At 35.4% G+C, this 21819-nt stretch overlaps 3 protein-coding genes across 17 annotated transcripts; 1 reads left to right on the top strand and 2 right to left on the bottom strand.

Moving 5' to 3' along the window:
• Positions 1-512: 512 nt before the first annotated feature.
• LOC107802349 (uncharacterized) lies at positions 513-3672 on the bottom strand. 2 transcript variants are annotated; one of them, XM_016625831.2, is made up of 2 exons: positions 2749-3670; positions 513-1069 (listed from the first exon to the last, which is right to left on the bottom strand). In XM_016625831.2, exon 1 carries the CDS (start codon positions 3549-3551, stop codon positions 2763-2765), a length of 789 nt encoding a protein of 262 aa, XP_016481317.2. In that variant the 5' UTR covers positions 3552-3670; the 3' UTR covers positions 513-1069; positions 2749-2762. The 2 variants fall into 2 exon arrangements, with proteins under 2 accessions (XP_016481317.2, XP_016481325.2); XM_016625839.2 differs by having other exon boundaries at positions 649-1069; positions 2716-3672.
• Positions 3673-8738: 5066 nt separating this feature from the next.
• Positions 8739-17867, bottom strand: LOC107802363 (uncharacterized). Of its 14 annotated transcripts, XR_012705808.1 has the most exons (16): positions 17308-17796; positions 17061-17232; positions 16309-16363; positions 16178-16217; positions 15484-15558; positions 14773-14891; positions 14617-14682; positions 13333-13475; positions 12982-13084; positions 12830-12888; positions 12632-12716; positions 11493-11597; positions 10945-11020; positions 9997-10109; positions 9351-9410; positions 8739-9269 (listed from the first exon to the last, which is right to left on the bottom strand). XR_012705808.1 is itself a non-coding variant. In XM_075245245.1 (15 exons), the coding sequence occupies exons 1-15, from the start codon at positions 17393-17395 to the stop codon at positions 9167-9169; spliced, it is 1374 nt and encodes a 457-aa protein (XP_075101346.1). In that variant the 5' UTR covers positions 17396-17867; the 3' UTR covers positions 8739-9166. The 14 variants fall into 14 exon arrangements, 6 of the variants coding, with proteins under 6 accessions (XP_075101346.1, XP_075101327.1, XP_075101486.1 ...); XR_012705814.1 differs by lacking the exon at positions 12632-12716 and having other exon boundaries at positions 10945-11406; positions 16312-16363; positions 17308-17867; XR_012705807.1 differs by lacking the exon at positions 12632-12716 and having other exon boundaries at positions 10945-11015; positions 16312-16363; positions 17308-17867.
• Positions 17868-19144: 1277 nt separating this feature from the next.
• On the top strand, positions 19145-20356 carry LOC107798648 (uncharacterized). The gene has a single exon (XM_075218446.1). It carries the CDS (start codon positions 19145-19147, stop codon positions 20354-20356), a length of 1212 nt encoding a protein of 403 aa, XP_075074547.1.
• Positions 20357-21819: the final 1463 nt, after the last annotated feature.

Raw genomic sequence — 21819 nt, 5'->3', positions numbered from 1 at the left:
ATTTTTCTTGACTTGTGAAAGGCCAGCTACAGAAACCCACTGTATCGATTGGACAATATGTCACTCTAATTGGCATTGGGGCTCAAAGCGACAGCCTCGAACGCATCCAAGATTATTTTACAGAAATGAACGATGAAAAGAAAACAGCCCCAAGGTATTGGTCCAGTAGTAAGAGCGTAATGAGTGACGTGTGAGTTTAAGCACATGTAGCAGGTTAAAACTCTCCACCAAGTTTTAAACTGTGCCCCATTGGCCTTGAGAGATATTCAGTTATAAAAAGAAAAAGGAAAAGAAGGTGGAAACCAAAGAACTCATAGAAGGGCAAGCTCAAGTAATTCCGACATCATGCTCGCAACATCAAATCCATGGCTTCTACATGTTGACAAACAGCGAAGTGAATAGTAAAACCAGAATTTTCAGAATCGATCTATAACAATATCAGTCTAAATATAAGTCAGCATTTCGTGTGCTTCTCCCTACAGAACTGAAATGCTTCTCATAGAGACTGTACAAAAACGAATTATGGATTTCATTTTAAGACGGTTGTAAGCAAAACACTTCATTTTTCACTTAATAACATGGATGAGATGTACACAAAGCAAAGCGACGGATCTGCCGGGTCAGAGGCATTTTTACGACCATCTTTTTCGGCCATCTTTTTCGGGGAAGCTGGGGGGGTAGGACTGGTTTTTGACTTTCAGAAACAATTTCCCAGGCGAAGCAAGAATCTCATAATCCATCTCATGTCAATCAGGCCTCTCGAACCAAACTGCATGCAGTGTCCTCACCATATGATTTGCTATCCAAACAGGAAATGGGACTCTCGCGTTAATCCATCTCATGTCAATCAGGCCTCTCGAACCAAACTACATGCAGTTTCCTCACCATATGATTTGCTATCCGAACAGGAAATGGGACTCTCGCATTAAACATCAAGCCCTTGCCAAACTAAAATAGAGATGACGCAAGAAAATAGACATATTCAAGAATAAAACTGCACCCAGCCATGCTTTTTTCTCAAAGAGCTCTCAGAAAGTACAACAGATCCACTTCATTCGTGTTCATCACCCTGCATGAAGACATACAGAAACGAAGAGCAGTCATGCATGATGATTCCCCAGCTCCCAAAGTATTGCAAAATATATAGTTAAAAAACGAGAGGAAAATAAATACAAAAAGATAAAGAAAGTTTCCGGCTTTTAACAAATGAAAACAATCTATATTCAGCCAGAGATTTCACCAACCACCAGGCTTTGCAGTTGCTCAAATGCTCCCCATTTAGAAATGGATTAATTCCTTCCATCTCCCCCTTTTTGTACAAAATGAGATGCAGATGTATGTAAATTTTCATCATTCTCAAACACAAATTGTACTCCTAAGAAAATCCCACCCCAAAAACCCACAAAAAAAAAAAAAATCCCCACAATCTCTCCCTCTCTGCTGATCGAGCACACAACTCTGTTTTGATACACTTCAAGAGTGCTTAGGAAATACAAAAATCAATATCTAAAAGAACAAAAGGCATGTTCCATTCTTGACTCATCCTGTAACTTAAGCTATATCAAAAAGTTAGACAGCATTCTAGTTGAATTTTATACAAATATTTCAAGAAGAAAAAATCCTGATGAGATTAAAAGAGGTCTCAAAAAGGGAAATTACTCTCCCAGACTAATTGATGCAGGAAATTACTCTCCCAGACTAACTGATACAGGACTAACAGGTTTTCTCACTGCAAATCTGTGTCTAACAGTCAAGGAACTAACCAATCATAAAAAAAAATTCCATTTAAATTAATACCAAGATCAACCGTCAATTTTTGGTAAAGCCTTTGATATTTACAGTCTTACACTGGGTCACCACACAATAAACCTTACAAAGCCTAGGTAGACTTAGAGCTCCAATAGAAGTCCATGAAATCCAAATCAAAAACTGTAACATCCTACAAGAAATCTGAAGCACGGGTTAATTCTTTACCTCTATAAAGCTTTCCAAAACCAGAAGACACATGATGGAAAATACTTCAGAGTTTGCTCAGTAGTCTTGTCAGCAATTCTTCTAGAGTAGAGAGTACTTTATCTTTATCACTTCTCAGTTCTAACCTATTTCTGAACCTAAACCACCACCCAAGTGCCAAAACTTCTACTAACTGAAGAATTCGTGTACAAGCTTGAGGAAAATTGAAACGCATGAAACTCAAGAAAATGTTAAAATATACTCCCTCCATTTCAATTTATGTGAACCTATTTCCTTTTTAGTCCATGCCAAAAAGAATGACCCCTTTCCCTATTTGGAAACAATTTACCTTTATGCAATGATTTATAGCCACACAAAATATATGTGCTTCATTTTACACCACAAATTCAAAAGTCTTCTGTCTTTTCTTAAACTTCGTGTCTAGTCAAATGGGTTCACATAAATTGAAAAGGGCATAAATTGAAACAGAGGGAGTATAACTAAAATGTAACCTGAACTACAACCAAAAACTCGAGAACAAACAACAAAGTCTCACCAGAAATTTGTAGCTCAGTACATTGAAAAACATCAATGAATTGTAAAACAAACAAGCAATGATCGTTACAAAGTAGAACGAACAACTCATTAGCAACTTTGATGTGCCACTAAAATTTGAACTGAACCAGTACTTTTGATATAGAACATAAATATACATGTGAAAACCACTAAAATTTTAATAAATATTAAATATTGAACCCTTACATTAAAATGTATAATGAGTTTAGAGCTAACAACCTTAAAGGCGGACCTCATCTTCGTCGTGAAAATCCTCCATCTCTTCGCATTAACAAAGCTCTTTCTCTTTCCTTCTCCTTCCTCTCCCTCTCTAACGGCGAAAATCCTCCATCTCTTCGACTCTTCTCCATTAACAAAGCTTTTTCTCTTTCCTTCTCCTTCCTCTCCCTCTCTAACCGCTCTTGTCGCAATTCCTCCACCGTCTTTTTTCCTCCATTACTACTCTTCTTCACAGGTCTCGAATATTTATAATAATCATTATTATTATCTTCGTCGCTCTTTTCATCCTCGTCTCTGTTTTTATTCTCCATATACCAAGGTAATTTCGTTCCTTTACCAACAATTCCATATCCTAACCTATACTTCTCATCCTCCGCAGTAATAACCCTAGGCGCTTGCTCTTTCTTAATCCTCTTATTATTATTCCTTCCGTTTTTCTCCTCATCTTCTTCTACTTTTTTAACTGGATCGAAGATTCGAATCCCTTCGAATAAATTGATGTGCTTAGAATCCGATTTTCCCGGTTTCTCCTCTGCCAATTTCGATTTTTCCGGTTTCTTCTCCGGCGATTTCTGTTCTGACGACGATTTTTTGACGTGATTCGACGACGATGATGATAAGCCACGCGCTTGACGGAGCTGCTCGAGGCGATATTCTGAGTCGCGCTTGCGAGATTGTTCCTGCTTGAGCTGTTCCTCTTTAGCTGCGGCTTCCTCGTCTCGCTTTACTTTCTCGCGATTTTCGTAGTTGTATACGTTCCATCGTTTCTGTGGGAGAATGTTCAAACCTCCATGACCTCCCATAACTTGATTGGTTTAGATCTCTGAAAGGAACAACAATTTTGGCAGATGAGTTTTGGGGAAATTGATACCCCTAATTTGGGGAATTGAAGTTAGCAGGAGATCGAGATCGGGTCGGGTTCTGGTTCAAGCTACTTTTATAATGGGCCTTGTCCGCGTTCTACAGTGCTGGCCCGAAAAATAAATACGAGTAATTACTTTTCAAATTTATAAATTACACTAGTAAGGGTAGCCCGGGCTAACGTGAACAAAACTACCTCATTATGAGAAACAGAAAAAACTGCAAGCACTTTACCTCAGATAAGAACATGTATTTCAGCCGATCTTGACATATAATCGGCTAGAGCTTCAATTCTAGACGGAGTTAATCTAGGTGTCTCTCAATAACTAATCACTCACAATATTATAATATGGGCAGTTTGATTAATACTGAATAATCACGTAATATTAAAAATAAATTAATTGAAGTCAAAGAACTCTTTATTGTGAAAGGCCTTATTTGAAAAAATGATTTTAATACTCATCATAGTCCTTGCCATTTCATACTGTAATTACTAATTATCACTGATGCAGCCGTTCTACTAATTATTAATACTTGAAACCAAATATATTGGACCTATATGTACGACTGTTTATCTAAGGAAAGTTTTAAAATGACTTGAATTAGGTTCAATATTTTGCATAAAAAGTCCGGTGTGTTTTCCGATTTGCATAACAGTAGGTCTAGCTTCAATTTAGTAAACAGAGTAGTATGCAGTCTATTGAGTAACAAAATCATACACAACTTTCGTGCTTCTTCAATAGTTACCACTTAAAAGTAGGCATCAAACAATTACTTAGAAATACAAATACAAACCACTGCAGGACGATTCTGACCAAGTTAACTCTTAAAACTTGTAAGTTAATCCATATGTTAGCCAAAAGAAGGAAAAATGTTTGTGTATTTCTTCAAAATCCAATCCGTAAAGGAAGAAAAAATCACATGTCATGTTGTTGTTTAACAAAGAATGTAGGATACTCCGTCCATCCACCACCATCATTATCTTAAACCATCTCAAAAGATTTAATTTCTTAATGTCTATATCAATATCATTTAGTTTTAAAATAAAACTCCAAGGTTTTTTCCCTTTTCATTGTTATGTCTTTCCCCTAATACTTTTCTCTCCTCCCACAACCCCATTTCTTTACCAAAAGATTGCCTTTTCCCCCCTTCTCCAATACATCAGAAGTTGATTAATATGTTGAAATAGAGAAGCTAATACAATATTATTAAATAATTAATCTATTATTATAAATAAAATATTAAATAAGATATTTAGGAATGCTTATTAAATGTGAAATTGTTCAAATTTGAAGTTCGAGCATGGAATAAATTTTAAGTTGGAAAGTTGGGAAGAGTGAATTTATCAAAATCTGGATCAATGTAGAATTTAAGTAACTCCATAGCTGATTAGCGAGAATTATAAATATTACGATGTTTTACTTACTTAAATTGATGAACTTTGGAATTTCGAGATTGTTTGCATCACTCAGGTCAAAGTCTGTTTGTAGCATAGTCATGAAACTCCAAGCTTCAGTTAACTGAAAACTAAGAAAACGGAAGAAGGAAACAGAGAGAAACAAAAAGACAGTCACCAAAAACGTCATAGAAATCAAACATAGCAGGCGGTGGCCTTTTAGGAAATGAGAGGACACATGTGCATATGAAATGACAAAATTGCCCCTTAGTAAAAGTGCCTTTTAGGGTCTGAAGTGAATTGGTTTTGATATCAATTCACATTGACCGGAAACTATCTCATTCCCTCTTATTAATAGTAGTAACTTGAGATTTGAGATGGTGTGCCCGGGCTTAAACACTAAAAATTTAACTATGATCATCAAATTTGATCCTTTCTATCCCAACAACATTATATATATATATATATATATATATAGAACTTGTGTTCGAGTTCATGTCCAAAGAACCAGTTAATCGTAATTTTGCTAGGCCTAACTTATCTGAAAAATTAGAATTGAATGGAGCTTGCTTCACAATAGTGTTGCATTAATTAGCATGAATAAATGTCCAGTTTAGCTTATACCTGTTAAAAATATAATTTTTTTCTTATAACGTCAAGATTTTTACTTGTAACATCAAGTTAGTTAAAATAGTGGTGCATAGGTTTTTAGATAACGCTACCTATCATTTAAAATAAGTGTCATGTAGGAGTTCGCACCCATTAAGAAAATCATTTAGTATTAATAATGTAAGAGTTATACAACGACTTATTTCCTGTTATATCTTCTCAAATTACTTTTTATATATGCTTGCATTTTGTAGATAATTTTTTGGATTAAGAATAAATTTAAAAAAATTCATTCTTGCTTTTTCAAACGAAAAGCGAACATTTATTTTTTCCCAAATTAATTAAGCTGAAATAACACTTATTCCTCGGCAGAGAAGTTTATAGCTATTTGAATATGAATAAGGAAAATAATGTCTTCAAGATTTAAGCGTTTGATTACATGAGTTATATTCTTTTTCAGCTTCTTTTGCTTATATCAATGCAAAATATGGAATAAAATATAGGTTTAATTAAAGAATTACATATTCCAATAAAATAAAACTGCCAATTTTTTTTAAAGTTTTGAATATTGTTTTGACAAGTTTACAAAATAGTCTTCGAGAAGCTCTTTTTTCTCCGTTAACCAAAAACTCTTTTTTTTTTTTTTTTTTTGTTGAAAAATATCCAAACAATGGAATGAAGTACAAAGAAGCCTTATTATTGCTCAAAATTCTGAAGTTTGTCATACATCATTGATCAATTTTACATTAATCTAATGATGCTTAAAATATAATCATGAACCACTGTATGACTTTTCAATCGCCATTGAAGCAACATCAGAAGCTAAGAACGTAAATTTACTAAAGTTAAAAACAAAAGAAGTAAACAATTGTATTTTTAATGTTATATACATTTATCTTCATATTTTATTTATTTATTTGTTTTACAAAAAATTAGTTTTATATTCAAGAACTACGTTTGTTATAGGAATTAGGTGGTATTCAACACTCTTAACAGATATATTACAATCATATTCTAATTGAACATGCAATTTTTCTCTCTCTAATTTAACGGGCTTTTTACTGATATTATAAGCGGGTAACTTTCTTGAATCCAAATTGAGCTCTTGACTCTTACTATTCTATTTCACTGTATTTTCTAATAAATAAAATATTGAGTTTTAGAAATATAAATGAACCTTGATTAAGAAATTGATTTTTTCCTAATTAAAGAAAGCATATAGTAGCACTGTTAAAGCGCTAGGCAAATAATTATTGGTTCTATTTGGGTAATAGGCAAATGGAGATTGGGTGCGAAATGGGGGAATGTAATGAGTTTTAAACACAGAAAATTTAAGTATGATCAACAAATTTAATCTCAATTTTACGGTCATCACGAAACTTAATATGTCATTGAAACATGCTTGATAGCGGAGTTGTACAAGTATACTTACTTTTGAATATATGAAATCGAATTGCAGGTACTTGTCTCACTTGTTTTAGACTTCTATGCTTTAATTTGTCAGTTGTTAAATATAATATTTTTATAGTAGTTAAAATTAAAGTGAGAATTACAATTAAGCAAAGTTGTTAATCAAATCTGCTATAAAAGCTGTTATCAATATGAAAATGTTAGATTAGTTGAAGTACTTGTATTTTGAACAAGTATAAGCATGGTCCCACGTTGAGAATTGCATGCGCAAAGGTTGTGGCACTGAAAGTTAATGGAGCCCACGTAAATACTATGCATATCTTAGAGGAATACCTTGCAGACAAGTGTTAATGGGTCCCACTTTTCCAATATTTAAAGTACACCTGTCAATGCTATGCATGGAATTTACTAAAATGCGGCTGAAATGACTGATGAAAAGACAATAATAACCCTCTAAAAACAAGCAGGCATGTTCACATGAAAGGATATTTTAGGGAATAAACGAAAGTACCATGGTCTTTTGGTCAATTCACATTGACCGGAAGCTCCTCTACTCCCTCTTATTAATAGTAGTAAAAAAAATTATTTTAAGAATTACTAATAAATTTGTTTAATTTGTTTGATTGAATCGTTAGTTAAATTTTTGTAACATATTAGGACTTAGGACACACCGTAGGTCTAAGCCATTAGGGGTGTAAATTGTTCAGTTCGATCGGTTATTTTATAAAATTTGTGCTATACAAATTTTTCGATTATTCTATTATGAATAACCAAAATTAGACTTTTCGAAACCGTCCCAATCATGTCGGTTTCTCTTTGGTATCTATACGGTTCAGTTAATTTTCGGTAATTTTTTTAAATGTCATGTAAAATTCACTAGTAGAAGTATAATGCAATAACATATATACTTTTATAGGACTTAACAAAACTCTCTGGACATTTTTATAGTTTAAATGATGATGAATTAAGAAAATATGAAAGATGGTTAGAGTATAGATCCATCAACTATTCTACTGCAGCGTAAAAGAAACTAAGCAAATAGAAAGAAAATATAAATCACATGAATGGAAAGATAATAACCAAGCCAGAGTTCAAAAATAAAGTCTATATAAGATTAAATATTCAAAAAGATAAATCTAAATCATACGAAAGGAAATATATTCAATATATTGTAGTTTGCTACTCATAATCGCTACAATACCTTGTGTCTTGCCGGTGAATATGCTGGAAATAATTTTGTCTCAATAGGAATAGCATAATAAGTTTAGAAATTAGGATTTTGAGTTTAATTACTTGTTGGCTTGTAACTGTTTCATAATTCCAAAGCCGAAGAAATTTTTTAATGTTTTATTATTTTTAAACTTACTATATAAATATATTTTTCACATTATAAATTTATTCGTCACAGTTCTATATTTTTTCCTAATTATCAGCACGATTATAAATTTATATAAAGCCTACGATTTTATTAAAATAAACTTAAAAATCGATTCTGCACGATTTAGTTTGATCGATTTAGTCGGTTTTTAAATAACCATTGACACCCTTATAAGCCATTGTACTTACATAACTCTGATACTTGTCAAAGTCGGTGCGGTGGGAAAAAGTTTATGGTGAATGAGTTTTTAACTTTTAATTAGAGCGTAAAAGAATTTTTTATACTTTCATGCACCTAAAAGTTAACTGTAACTATCTATAAAACGTAGGATAACAATTTGAGAAATAAAACATTTTACCTACCATAAAAGGTTAAAATACATTATCAGCATTAAAACATTTTATGTTGTCTCTATATATAAATTAATTCTATAGTGAACGAGATGGCAACTCAAGGAACTCATAATTATCTCCCCCATCTTCAGATTTCCATGAGTATACAATGGTCACCGGCACCTCAGCACACAACAAAATTTCAGAAATGTTGCCTTGCAACTGATAATAGCAACTTCTTTTTCCAGCTTTGCTTAGCCAGAATGCTCTTCTGCGTCTGAATTTAGTATTGTCAGAGAGCTAACTCGTTTATCAGACAGCAGCTCAAAAAGTATCAGAAAACATTAAACTGCGACGATGAAAAATGGCTTAGCAACTTCAGCACCAACTCATACTGCTCCGCAAAGGAAACATCATCTCGCATCAACTCTTTCAGAAGATGAAGTTGCTCAATACATAGTTCTTACTTGCAGGATGTTTCTGTACAATGTAGGCACTGTCTTCTACACCTGCACTCAAGCAATTTATCCTGTGCCTGTGGAGGTAGCTCTTGTAGTCTGAGTATGGAGATGTGGTAGTACAAAACATGCAGAAATTATTAAAGTTATCCACTTACCATTCAAAGTGATCCTCACAGCAAATGGAATTGCAGATAATTGAAAGTCCAGCTGCTTTCCTGAATATAGCAAAATAATTAACTGGTCATTTACGAGGAATAAAATGCTTTACACCAGGAAAGAAATTCAAGATGTTTTGAAGACAAATGCAGCTCAATCCAGAAGATTAAGATGAATTGCCTTCTTTTGTTTCATTTCTGGTGTAAAGAGGAATTCTTGAATGATTCACATTCACTGTTGGATGTCATAGAATCCTTGTAAGAAGAACAAGGACATGCTTTTTTAGCATTTTGATATTGTAAATATGGCTCCAGCACAGCCTTTGTGCTGATGATACATAAAATCTGTTACCTTTCTTAAAAAAATGCTTATACCAGGCCCTGAACAAGTTCAGAGAAGTGGATAGCTTAGGAATTGGATTCAAGAGAATTTTAGTCATAACATGCTATATGATGGAATGCCTTTTGAATCAAAGCACATTATGATGATCAATCATTTTATCAAGACGTTAGAATAAGTTGTCTTTATAATTTTTATGTTGAGCAAAAATTGTCGTTTTTGTTGTGATGGTGTTTTTGCTGGGAGGGGCACCAATAGCAATTATCACTTCCTATCAGGACCATTAGATGTAAAACCACCACATACCAAGTTGCAGAATACATGTCATAGAATTTGTCGAAAGCCTTATCAAAACAATAGTGACAAGCTAAAAGATCCTTGATGTCTCTCACTTTGCACGTAGATTTGCAGCATTTAACCTATGTTAAATAACTGCGTCATTAAGCATGCCGAACATACAGGTAAACATGATAAACTCAAGCTGTATATAAGAATATCAAGAACAACTAAATGGTGATAAAATTAAAATCAGTATCAATTAATAACTATACCTTAATACCAAACTAGTTGAGGTCGGCAAGGAACGCAACACTAGGACTTCATAGGGGATCACCCATCCTAGTTCTACTCTCGTCAGGAATGCTTAGCTTTGGAGTTCTGATGGGATGGGGTATTAACGCTAGTATAATTGGATCCCACACATGACTAAACTACTTTAACATTGGCTGTCAACCTATAGCAACTCTCCTTTAGGGCTTGGGACCGGCTATACTTTGCAAACCTCACTTGGGAGGAGTTAATATCAAAAGCAGTGATTCAAAACACTGGCACGCAATGAAACAGGGAGCTCTACTAAATCTTAGCTTATATTGGCATTGCATACAGGTTGCCATCCTGAAGTTAAAGTCAACTGAATGTATAACTAGCGACGATAGAACTCCATGGGAAGTTATCAAGCGTTTATGACTTTGGACTCCAATGGTATGTCAAATTAAGTAAACTTTTCTCATATCGATGCTCCAAAAATAAGCATAAACAAGATGTAGCTTGTATTTATTTAATATGCCGATATTATGTTTTGGCACATTTGTGTCTTAATAATTATTAAATTGCAAAAATATAGTACTATAACGAAAATTAGAAGCCTTACGCGGTCCTTTAATGGTCACATTTTGCACATCCTTAAGTACAATATGAAACAGATAACTTACGACAACTTGAATTTATGGGAACTAAGATAGGTAAAGCTTTTACCAAGCGCTTGAGCTTGTAGGAGTAATATTGTCTGTGAGAGGGATGTCCAGTGATATGTTCTCTCAGGTGACCTGCACTGAGATCAACATAGATAAAGATTAAGCAATTCCTCTGCATTACAAAATGAAAAATCATAAGCTCCACTGGTTCAGAAGGCCAAGAACTGTGATGTTCAAAAAGGTATCTCTTCAGTTTCCCAGCTCCTTATTTGAATATTTGCAAATCTTTATTCGTTATGTTCAACCATGGAAGTAGGGGATCTCCCCTATTATCCCCCAATAAAAGCAGATCCTCCAATCAAGGCTCAAGCAACATGTATAGACCTACTTTAGGAGCCACACCGAATGAGGGGGAGAGCTAATTTCTATATTAGGAGAAGGCACCAAAGTTTGCTATTCTAACACTTTTCTTATTTGCCATCCTAACAAGTCATCACTCCCTTCTGAAAAAAGCTATTTGATGCTGTCAAAAGAAGGTGACACATACTCATTCATCAAGAAATATTATAATACATAAAGCTGAGATCTCGTCAAAGGCCGCTAAATTACCTGTCACAAAAGGTATTACTACAATCAAGACACATGGCTAAAGTAGTTGACCTGCGGCAGGTATTACAGTTAGCGTCCAATGCGCTTTTTCCAATTTGCTGGCACCTGCAGATTAAAAGAGACCGAAAACCAATTTCAGTGATGGACCTGAATCTAATCCTAAATGCAAATGTATGACTGTTTAACTTGTTAACTTGGTTTATCTAGTTGATTTTAGCTTTCACATGTCAAGAGGGAACAAAGACTTCAGCTTTAGCAAGTATTACCACTACCATGCAGCTATCGATTAATCTTTGTCATCAGAAGTAAACTACTTAGTTTAAATGTTGATCATCCTTTCCATGGAAAGATGACAGAAATCTGAACCAATAGAGGCAAGTATTAAATTCAACAAAAGCATCTACTGGAAGGTTTAGCAGGATGCCAGACAGAAAAGAGCCTGGCAACACACCTTCTAAAAGCATTAGGCAAACATTCCATCTAAATGTTTATTTATTTTTTTATATGTATTCTCATTCCTTCGAAATACAAATTTCCAAATTGAAAAAAAAATGATTACATCTTTAAAACCAAGAAAGTGAATACCTTATTATCTGTGCTTTCACGTATCACTCTTCATGTGTTGAAATGGAAATATAGAGTAGTTGGAACATAGATTGAATGCCTATTATTTAGTTGAGGATCAGGAAGGTATTTTTTTCCAAAAATAAAATAAAATAAAATTGAACAGACGTTAATTCATTGAATTATGTATATTTAATTTGATTCGTGGTGAATATAATACCAAAGCATGACAACACTTTAAAGTTTATATTACATTTTTTTCATCATTGTCATCGATGACTCAAAGATCATGTAGGATAACAAACAATTTCAAAAGATGGATGGGGATTAATCCAACATAGGGTAGTCAATTATGCTGATTATGTTAAACCATAGTTGTTAATAGTCCCACATTAGTTGAGTGAATGAGCTACTGTCTCCTTATACGGTTTTAGGCAATCCTCACCTCATGAGCTAGCTTTTGAGGTTGAATTAACCCAAGGTCCAATTTCTTAATAATAGTGAGCAGAGAATACTCATCATTCACACACAAAGTGAAAATGAAGACACACCAAACATATAAAGCACAAGCATACATGGTCAACATTCATAAAGCACAAGCACACATGGTCAATATTCTCTCTGCTTCCTCCTTCCTTCTGTGGTGGAGGGCGGAGGCTTCTGAAATTTGCACAAATATAGTATATACAAAAGTACAATTAATTTTTTTTCTTTCTCAGAAAAAACAAATCAGAGTACAATTTAAAATCAAAACTAGAAAGGAACAAAGGAACCTTTTATACAGTGGCAGAAGCTCTTTGGGTATAATGGATTTACTTTGAGCCACTTCCACCTGTGTCAGGCATTATTAAGATTAGCATAACAAATATATGACTACTACTTGCTACTGGCTTGTTTTCTGAAATCTTAAGAACGGAAGTAATACCTGATCACTGGATTCACCAGCTTGACCAAAGGAAAGGCGTTGATTTTTTGATGCTGTGACCAAACAATCTTCAGGAAGATGACCTGGCCTCTGACATTTCCAACTACACCAGTGAAATTATACTTAGAAAAAATACCCTCTCATAGCAATCAGGAACACAATATAAGGGCACATTTAATTTTTTACCATAAAGGTGGTTGCTACATGCAGCACATTATGTCATAATGTAAATCTAAGTGGAGCTTGATCTCAGAGAAGGATTATCAACGTATTAACAGATAAAGTCTTTGGTACTGCAAGACCTAATATTGAGAGATTACTCGTATTCAAAATGAATGTCAACAAGCATACCACTCATAAGTACAAAAAGCAGATCTCTTCATGGACCACCGATGACGGTCATAATCCCAGGTGTCACCTCCAGATTCAGGAACTTCCAGTTTGCACTTTTGTCCAGAAAAAGACGCAGCTTGGACTTGGCTACTCAAGGGCCCCTAAAGACATCATCAGAGAAACATATGGAGTTGAAGAAGCAGGTATCTCTTACATGCATAAAAGTACATATTGCTCAAATGCTTTTTTTTTTTGGTAAGACTACTGTTCAAATGATTTACACATTGGGTGCTTACTACATATCTTGATTCGTGACAGACATTACAACTCCAGTTTAGTTGGAAGCTCCAATGTTCAACATATCGGACCCTTATATTGAATTCTTATCTGATGATTTTTGGAGATGGCAACAAGATCCTAGTGACATGTATTTTTCCTGATTACATAGTTCGTCCCTTTGCTAGTTTATCCTTACCAGATTCCATAATCCACCCTTCCAAGACATAAGCCAGACATTCTATACAAATATAAGACTGTATGTTCAGCTTAGTGTCCAGGCTGAGCTGCATGCTTTACTACAACGCCTACTCCTAGCACAAAGCTATGGCTTGATCCCCCCGGAAGTTAATCTCGATGCTAAGGAGGTAATCACCAAGTTATAAAATAATAGCATACATTATGCTAATCTTATTAATGATTGCAGTCAGGAGCTCCTTTTTTTGACAAGGTAAATTGTATTAGTCAAAAGGGAGAAAAAAACTCCCGTGTACCAGAAGTATACCAAAAAGTAGAGAATTTACATCAAAACATGATTCTCTACAAAAGACGCCCAATCTTCTATACAAGTGGGGCTATATGAGTGCACCAAAAAGCGATCAAAGATAAAAGACTATTCTTAAGATGTGAAAAAAAAGACTCAATCCCCTCAAAAGCTCTCCTATTTCTCTCCCCCAAACTATCCACATGAGAGCTAACGGGCCGAACTCCCACGCCTTTTGCTTTCTTCTTGTCAGGAGCTCCTTATCTTAGATATGTAGTATTACACCAATATTCTCTATCTAACTAAAATGAAACAACAAATCTATGAAAACATAAAAATATGTGTCTAGCAAGGGAATTTATCACAGAAAAATCAGCTCTTGTTTTCCTTTTGACAATTGCTAGCTCATATGTTTTCATCATTAATTTCTTCATCATTAACAAAAGGTCCCAATTTTGAAAAGCAATAGTTAAATCATGAAATCTTTTCACATGCATCCATGCTAGACTACATATGCAAAACAGGATGAAAGTGGAAAACACCTGCTGGAGTTTAAGATTTTGCAGGTGCTCAATTTTGCAATCCATACTGCATATGTCCTCATCAGTCTGCACGCAAAGTAAATAAAGATATGGGGTTCATTAAGACAGGAGCAGAAAAACAAAAAGAGAACTAGATTCATCGATCCAATAACTTACCTCATCACATATATACTCCCCATACTTCCCACATACCACACAAGAAGGTTCTCCTGGAAGAGGAAATCGCTGCTCGCTGCAAGTTTTAACTCTATCTGTTTCATTTCCAGTTCCACTACCTAAAAAGAAGAATGGAGAAAATCATGAAAGAGAGAATGAATGACAAGCTCTTGAAAACCACAATAAAAAACTGTTCGCAAATTTCAGATTAGCGAAGATAAAACTTATTGACCATCTATCAAGGGATTTCTATCCGGTACGGATTATAATACTAGGTTAAATTTACCTTATAAAAAAGGTTAATGATCTTTCTTAGAGAAAGAATACTAGGTTAGATTTTCATATCACTTTAAATGAAGCAGAATCCCACAATTTCAAGGTAGAGGTACCTAGAGCCAGGGACAAGTGTTATGATGCAAGGTTCTATTGTTGTCCAATAATATTATGGATTTGGAAAAGAAATGAAAGAAAGACTAGATACACATTTCTCCATTCCGATTACAAGACAATTTCCACTTTAAGACATCAGAAGATCTTTGTCAAACTTCTATGAACAATAATATCATAAACAACTTTGACAACCTGTAAGAACTTTAATTATTCAGTGATAAGTAACTATAACTCGTATAAATAACCACTTAAAGGGATAAGTAACTAGAAAGCATATCTAGTTACATAAATTAGATTAAATGAAATTCCGCTTCTGCTAACCCGTAACCGCTAAAATGTCAGTGTTGGAAGAAGGATTGTGCCCCTTTTCACATTCTGAAGAAGAGCTTGCATCACCTGAAAGTTCATGAATATTTTGTCATGAGATCAGTCTTGGCAGAAAAACTTCTTGGTCCTAAATCATTAAAAGCAAAAAGGATAAAGGAGAAAATGGGAAGTTAAAAGATTAAAAAAGTCTAACATGATACGTATTTTCTTGTTTTGACAAGTACATGATTAATGTTGTAGAGCTCATAAACATATATAAAAGGAGTTGGGGGGGGGGGATGGTTGACATTTTGCTGCATGGTAGCACACTATAATGAAAGGACTGAACGAGGGAATTGCAGTGACAAATGAAGGAGGTCCAGTTTAGCAGGCATATGTAAATAATTAGACACCAAAGTATCCAGTATACTAGTCCTTGCTCATAGCATCAGTAATCAAAAATGCAAAAGATAAAAAATCCTTTTGAAAATCAAACTACTCTTTTCCAAATAGCAATGATTCCTTATGACACAGACGATGGAAACACTCAAAAATATGGAACTCTCAAAACAAGCATCCTGCCTTTTCGGTCGAGATTTGAGTTCCAAATGAACACATGACTGCTAATCAATTGCATACCAAACTACACTCAAACCATTTTCAAGTCATTGAGAATTAACCAAAAAGCCAAAAGCCAAATGAAGCTTACTCTCATACTCCACCAAATGCAATGCTGAATGTGAAGGTTCCTGGAACAGCATTAGAACCCAAACAATCACTAAATCACAACTGACGTGATACTAAGCATAAGTGCAAAATACAGTAAAATGAATATCCCACTACCAACACTTCTGCAGTCAATTCTTGATAAGGCTGACTTGAACTAGCCTCCTTCCTGCGTTTCAAAAACAAAATAGCAACTCACCACTCCAAATTGCACTAAAATTATCAAATACCTTCTTCTTCTTTTCACTTCAATGAGATGGGGTGTGCCAGAACTAGGTTGTAGCGTAACGCCAAGGCAATGTACCAAGGTCCCAGTAGCTAGCTATGTTAATGTGCCTTTTTGAGGATTGATATACTCCTTCTGTCCGAATTTATGTAATACTCTTTCTTTTTTGGTCTGTCCCAAAACCTTTCTATATTTAGAAACAATTTAACTTTAAAAGTTCCCACAAATTTCTATGGCTTGTTAAACTACATAAATTATGAAGGGACGGAGGGAACACTAAACTCCATGACTAGTCAAACTGCATCACATAAAATTGGACAAATGGAGTATTAAACTGATAAGAACATATACTAGCCAAAAGACCGGGAAAGGTTTATAAATTACTCTCATTGTTACAGTTTATGTGACACACTTTACTTATTAGTCCACTCCAAAATGATGATATATTTCTATATTCGGCAACAATTTAACTTTAAACTTTCTACTTTACCTATTTTACGAGAAGTTTTTATAGTTAAACAAATATATTATACCCCACGAAGCTTTTAGCACAGAAGTCATTTTTTCCCTTAAACTACGACACATAAATTGAAATGGAGGAAGTATCAAGTAATTTTAAGATTAATTAAAATAAAGTCACCTCCTTTTTTTAATATAATCCAGGTGAGACAGAGGGACGTCATTATCTTCCACTTCCTTGTGCTGGTGCACCTTAGATTTCCGTTCCCGGCGAAGTTTCCGGTGGACGGTTTTCTCCTCAACGGAATTCGACTCGACCGGAGGAGGAATGTTACCGGTAACAACATTATAAGCTGGAAAAGAGGGAGGAAAAAACGAATTAAACTGAAGAAAATACAAAACCCTAGAAATTAAATAAGAAATGAAACCTTGAAGATTTTGAAGAGCAGAATTGAGATTGAAGTCTTTGTTGTAAGCATAGGAAGGATTCTTGTAGAAGTTGCTCCTCGTCGCCATTTACTTTAAATTTTCTTTTTTTCTTTTTTTAGTGGCAACAAATACTTTCCCAATACAAAAAAGAATCGTGCACTAGGATTATGATTCCATCTAAAAAAGTTTTATCCGGGCTAGTTTATGTGCAACCGACTAATTTCACCATATATCCAGCCACGTGCAAAGGGTAATAACTTGAATACATGGGAAGAATTTAGTATTTTTGTTGGGATTTCAATTTCTTCTTCTTTTGGTGTAAAAAGACTACTTATATTATAGGGATTAAGGTGGAATTATAGTCCTAGGGTGGCGACCTCGTGTTGGGTCGTGACAAGAGGAGAAAAACTAGTGCTAGTGGTTCCCAATCCATATCTTGGGGAGGAAGAGTTGGAGGGTGGAAGAGTTGATGGTGCCACTCTTCTAACAAAAGGTTTCCGTCTTCCAAAGCTTTACAAATAAAAAATGATGGGTGTCCAAAAACAATAATGCCTGTCGAGCTCATTATGGATATTTAACTTTTGATATAAATTTTGTAGTGAGTGTAAGAGTATTGACTCTTAATGCATATATTTTCCCAGAAAGTAATACATGGTTAATTAATTTTAATAAATATAAAAATTTAGAGTTGTGAAAAAACGGAAAACAGAAAAATAATTCAATATTGTAGAACTAGTACCCGTAAAGAAAAGTCACAAAATAGTTGGTCATTTGATCTAGATTTTTCAAAAGCCAATTTCTAGTGATGTTAGAGGCGCATACAAGAAAAGTCAATTGAGCAAGATGTGGACTGAAAAGTCAACTCATTCCCTCACACAAGACAGGAGTTTGTTGCAGGGGTGGGTAGGCTTCCTTCAAAGGAGTAAAAAGACAATAAGATCGAACACACACCTTGTATTGTTTGTATACTATTGAGTATTGACTAATAAGCTTAGAACTTTTTCTCTTTTTTCTTTTCTATTCTTTTTTTTACGGAAAAACTCATATTGCATGGGATCGGTAAAAATAGAACTCACGTGAGATTAAAAGCACAGGCATGGGCAAAGCTAGGGTGGCGAAAAGAGTTCATCCGAACTCTCTTCACCGGAAATTATACCATATATGTAAGGTTTAAAATATTTTTTATAAATATTTAATCCTCTTAACTTCTTGATGTATTTATTTTTTAGGGACGTTAGCTTGGTTGCATAGTGGGTGGGGAATAATTTCTATTTTATAATAATACCTTAAAACAATTAGAAGGTGGCGTAGTGAATCTGGAGAAAACTATTTTTCTATATAAACATAAAAAATTCTAAACATGCGCTTGACTTTTAACAGATACTCTTTCCCTTTCAAGTCAGACGATTGTAAAAATTTTGTGAGGCTAAGGTATTCGTAAAGACAATAATAGAAAATATAACAGTGATTATCACTCCAGTAGCTAATGCCAATCGTATCCCGCCAGCTTTCAAGTAAAAAATCATGTCAAAGTCCCTCATCCATCTTGCTGACTTTTGCAGCAGCCTTTAACGCGTGAAATCATCAATGACCAAAGAATGATACTGAAGTTGTTTACCAGATCCAGAAATAGTAAATCTTTGGAAAACACTGGAAATAGCTTGAAAGATAGTCAGACAATCAAATAGATATGGTTGCATCCAAAACAGCATCCTAGACAAACACCAAGAGGTAGAAACACCCACAAGAACTCCTCAGAATAGCATACAAAAGCTCCACCACTGATAAAGATTTCAGCTTTACATTAAGAGATAACTAGAGAAGAAGTGAAACGAGATGGGGAAGATTGGTTGCACCATAGATGGCAACCTAGATGACTCAAAATTCAGCGAGCCAATGCCATGGATCGGTATCTATGTTGCAGGAGCATCTGCAGTTTGTGCGCTGGCTATGGCAATGGATGTCCTTCATGGCCTGCGCCATAGAAAATTCTGGTTTCCTTGCAACTACTTCTCTCTCAATGCTACAACCTTGACACTTCTAGCTGTCGCCACCAAGTTGTCTGTTGATCTAAATACCTCCATGCCTCGTCGCCAAGATCAGCTGACAAAACTTAGCAGTGCTACTCTAATCTGCACGGTAATTTCTAATTTTATGCCTTCTTTAGGACTCATGGAGAACAAAGAGCTGTTGATGAACATAATGGCTTTGGGTATTTTCGTCATCACAGCCATTGTGAACATTGGTATACAATTAGCTACAGGTGTAATCTATGTTTTCTGCAAAGAGCATATCGCCCTCATGTTTCTTATGCTTGTTTTGCTTCTGCTACTGATCTCCTCAGCCGTGGCAATACCAACTACAAAGTGTTATTTGGACCTGAAATATAACAAGAGGTACAAGTTAGCAAACAAAGAATGTGGGATCACCTCTAAATGCACAACTGAGAACCTGAAGGACGAGCTGATGAAATTCTGGACCATGGCCTATACCGCTAGCCCCCACTTCGTGGCGGGGCGCTTAGCAACATGCACTGCATCTGGAGGTTTCTGCCTTCTGAGCACAGTAATTTATGCTGAAGCCATGCTTAGGTCTTACTTTCTTCATTGGAGCTTCAACTTTTGTAATGGAGACTCTGAATACAAGTGGTCCACAACCTTGATTCTTGTAACTCAGACTGTGGCAATAGGAGTAGGAACAATTGCACCAGCTTTTAGATGGTTCGTAGCCATAAATTACAACTGCCCCAAAAAAACAAATAATGCCTGCAAAGCCAAGTTGTTCAAACTGGAGAACTACTGGATCCGCATCCTGCTTCAATGGAAAGAATCCCCGTTGGAATTCAGAATTTGTGGCCGGCATGGTAGAAAATTTGCTCATAAAACAAAGAACAGACTTCTAGATTTCTGTATTTGGATGCAAATTATGATGGTGTCACTCAGTAAGCTAGTTCGGCTCATTTCCACTTTCTCTGTAAGTTGGTTATTGATAAGCTGTCGGAAAGCAATCAGGATGCTGAAATGCAACAATATGGTGTCAGAGTCATGATATAGAGTCGCAAGTTAGTCTAAAGCCAGATCTTAGCCACTATGTTTTACACCTTGAAGGAGAGGAAGCATTAATTGATTTGATGATGCAAAGCAACCATGATGTGGTAGGTCACTGGATCGGGATGGGGAAAAAGGAGCAGCCTAAACATCTTATACAACTTCTGGAGAAGGTGAAGTCACCAGGATTCAGGGGAGTGTATGAATTTGACCATGCTCAAATTCCTTCTTTAGATTCAGAAGAACCTCCTAATTGCTGGGCTCTTCCCGTAGTGACGCTGACAAGCATCGCAATTGCACTTCCAGACATTGTTGTTGGGAATAAACCCCTTACCAAAATAATATTCACGGTAATAAAGCGGAATAATAATGTAGCACCGAGATACGGTAATTAACAAGAATAAAAGAGTAACAATGACACCAAAATTTTTACGTGGAAAACCCTTCTGAATAAGGGAAAAAACCACGACCCCGAGAGGAGCAACTGATATCACTATAGTAAGGAATTTTACAACTTTGTAGGTCGGAGGTAAATACTCCAAAGACCACTACAACACTCAAAAGAAATAACCCTCTTTTGATATTCCCACCTCACTACAATATCGCTCTCTCTCTATTTTCCTCACAGACTATTTTCTTATACCTTGTCTGTGAAACCTTACTCTTTCTTTCTCTCTTTGTTGGTGTGTAGAAATGAGAGTTGAAGCTCTCCTTTTATAGCCAAAGCTTCACCCTCTAAAGCCTACAATATTTGACAATTTACACACACTTTTCACAATTCAACAAAGTTGGCTACCAAACCAAAGAAATTCAACAAGGTTGGCTACCAAACCAAACTAATTCAACAAGGTTGGCTACCAACCAAACCAAGTCAACAAGGTTGGCTACCAAACCAAAGAAAACTCTTATTAGGCACATGCCTAATACTTCTTCAATGAGATGGACATCATCAATCTCCCCCTCCAGTCTCATTCATCTAGAGGAGGTAGCACTGTCTTCTAGTTTGAATGCATGCCGACAAGTTCTTTGCATAGCTCGAACTTGTTCCTTGGTACCACCTTGGTCAGCATATCTGCGGGATTCTCATTTGTAGAAATCTTCAAGACTTTTAGAGATTCATCATCTACCATTTCTCGAATCCAATGATATCTCACATCAATGTGTTTGGTCCTTGCATGGTACATAGAGTTCTTGCTAAGGTCTATTGCACTTTGACTGTCACAATAGACGGCATACTCCTTCTGATGCAATCCAAGCTCTTGAAGGAATCGCTTGAGCCATATCATCTCCTTGCCAGTTTCTGTAGCAGCAATGTACTCTGCTTCAGTTGTTAAAAGTGCAACGCACTTTTGCAACTTAGACTGCCATGATATAGCTCCCCCTGAAAATGTAAACAAATATCCAGTAGTAGATTTTCTGTTGTCAATGTCACCTGCCATATCAGCATCTGTATAGCCCTTCAAG

The sequence above is a fragment of the Nicotiana tabacum genome, chromosome 1 (genome assembly GCF_000715075.1).
Source record: "Nicotiana tabacum cultivar K326 chromosome 1, ASM71507v2, whole genome shotgun sequence".
NCBI lineage: Eukaryota > Viridiplantae > Streptophyta > Magnoliopsida > Solanales > Solanaceae > Nicotiana > Nicotiana tabacum.
The sequence above is the reverse complement of the archived record's forward strand: the minus strand, read 5'-3'. Positions and strand labels throughout refer to the sequence as shown.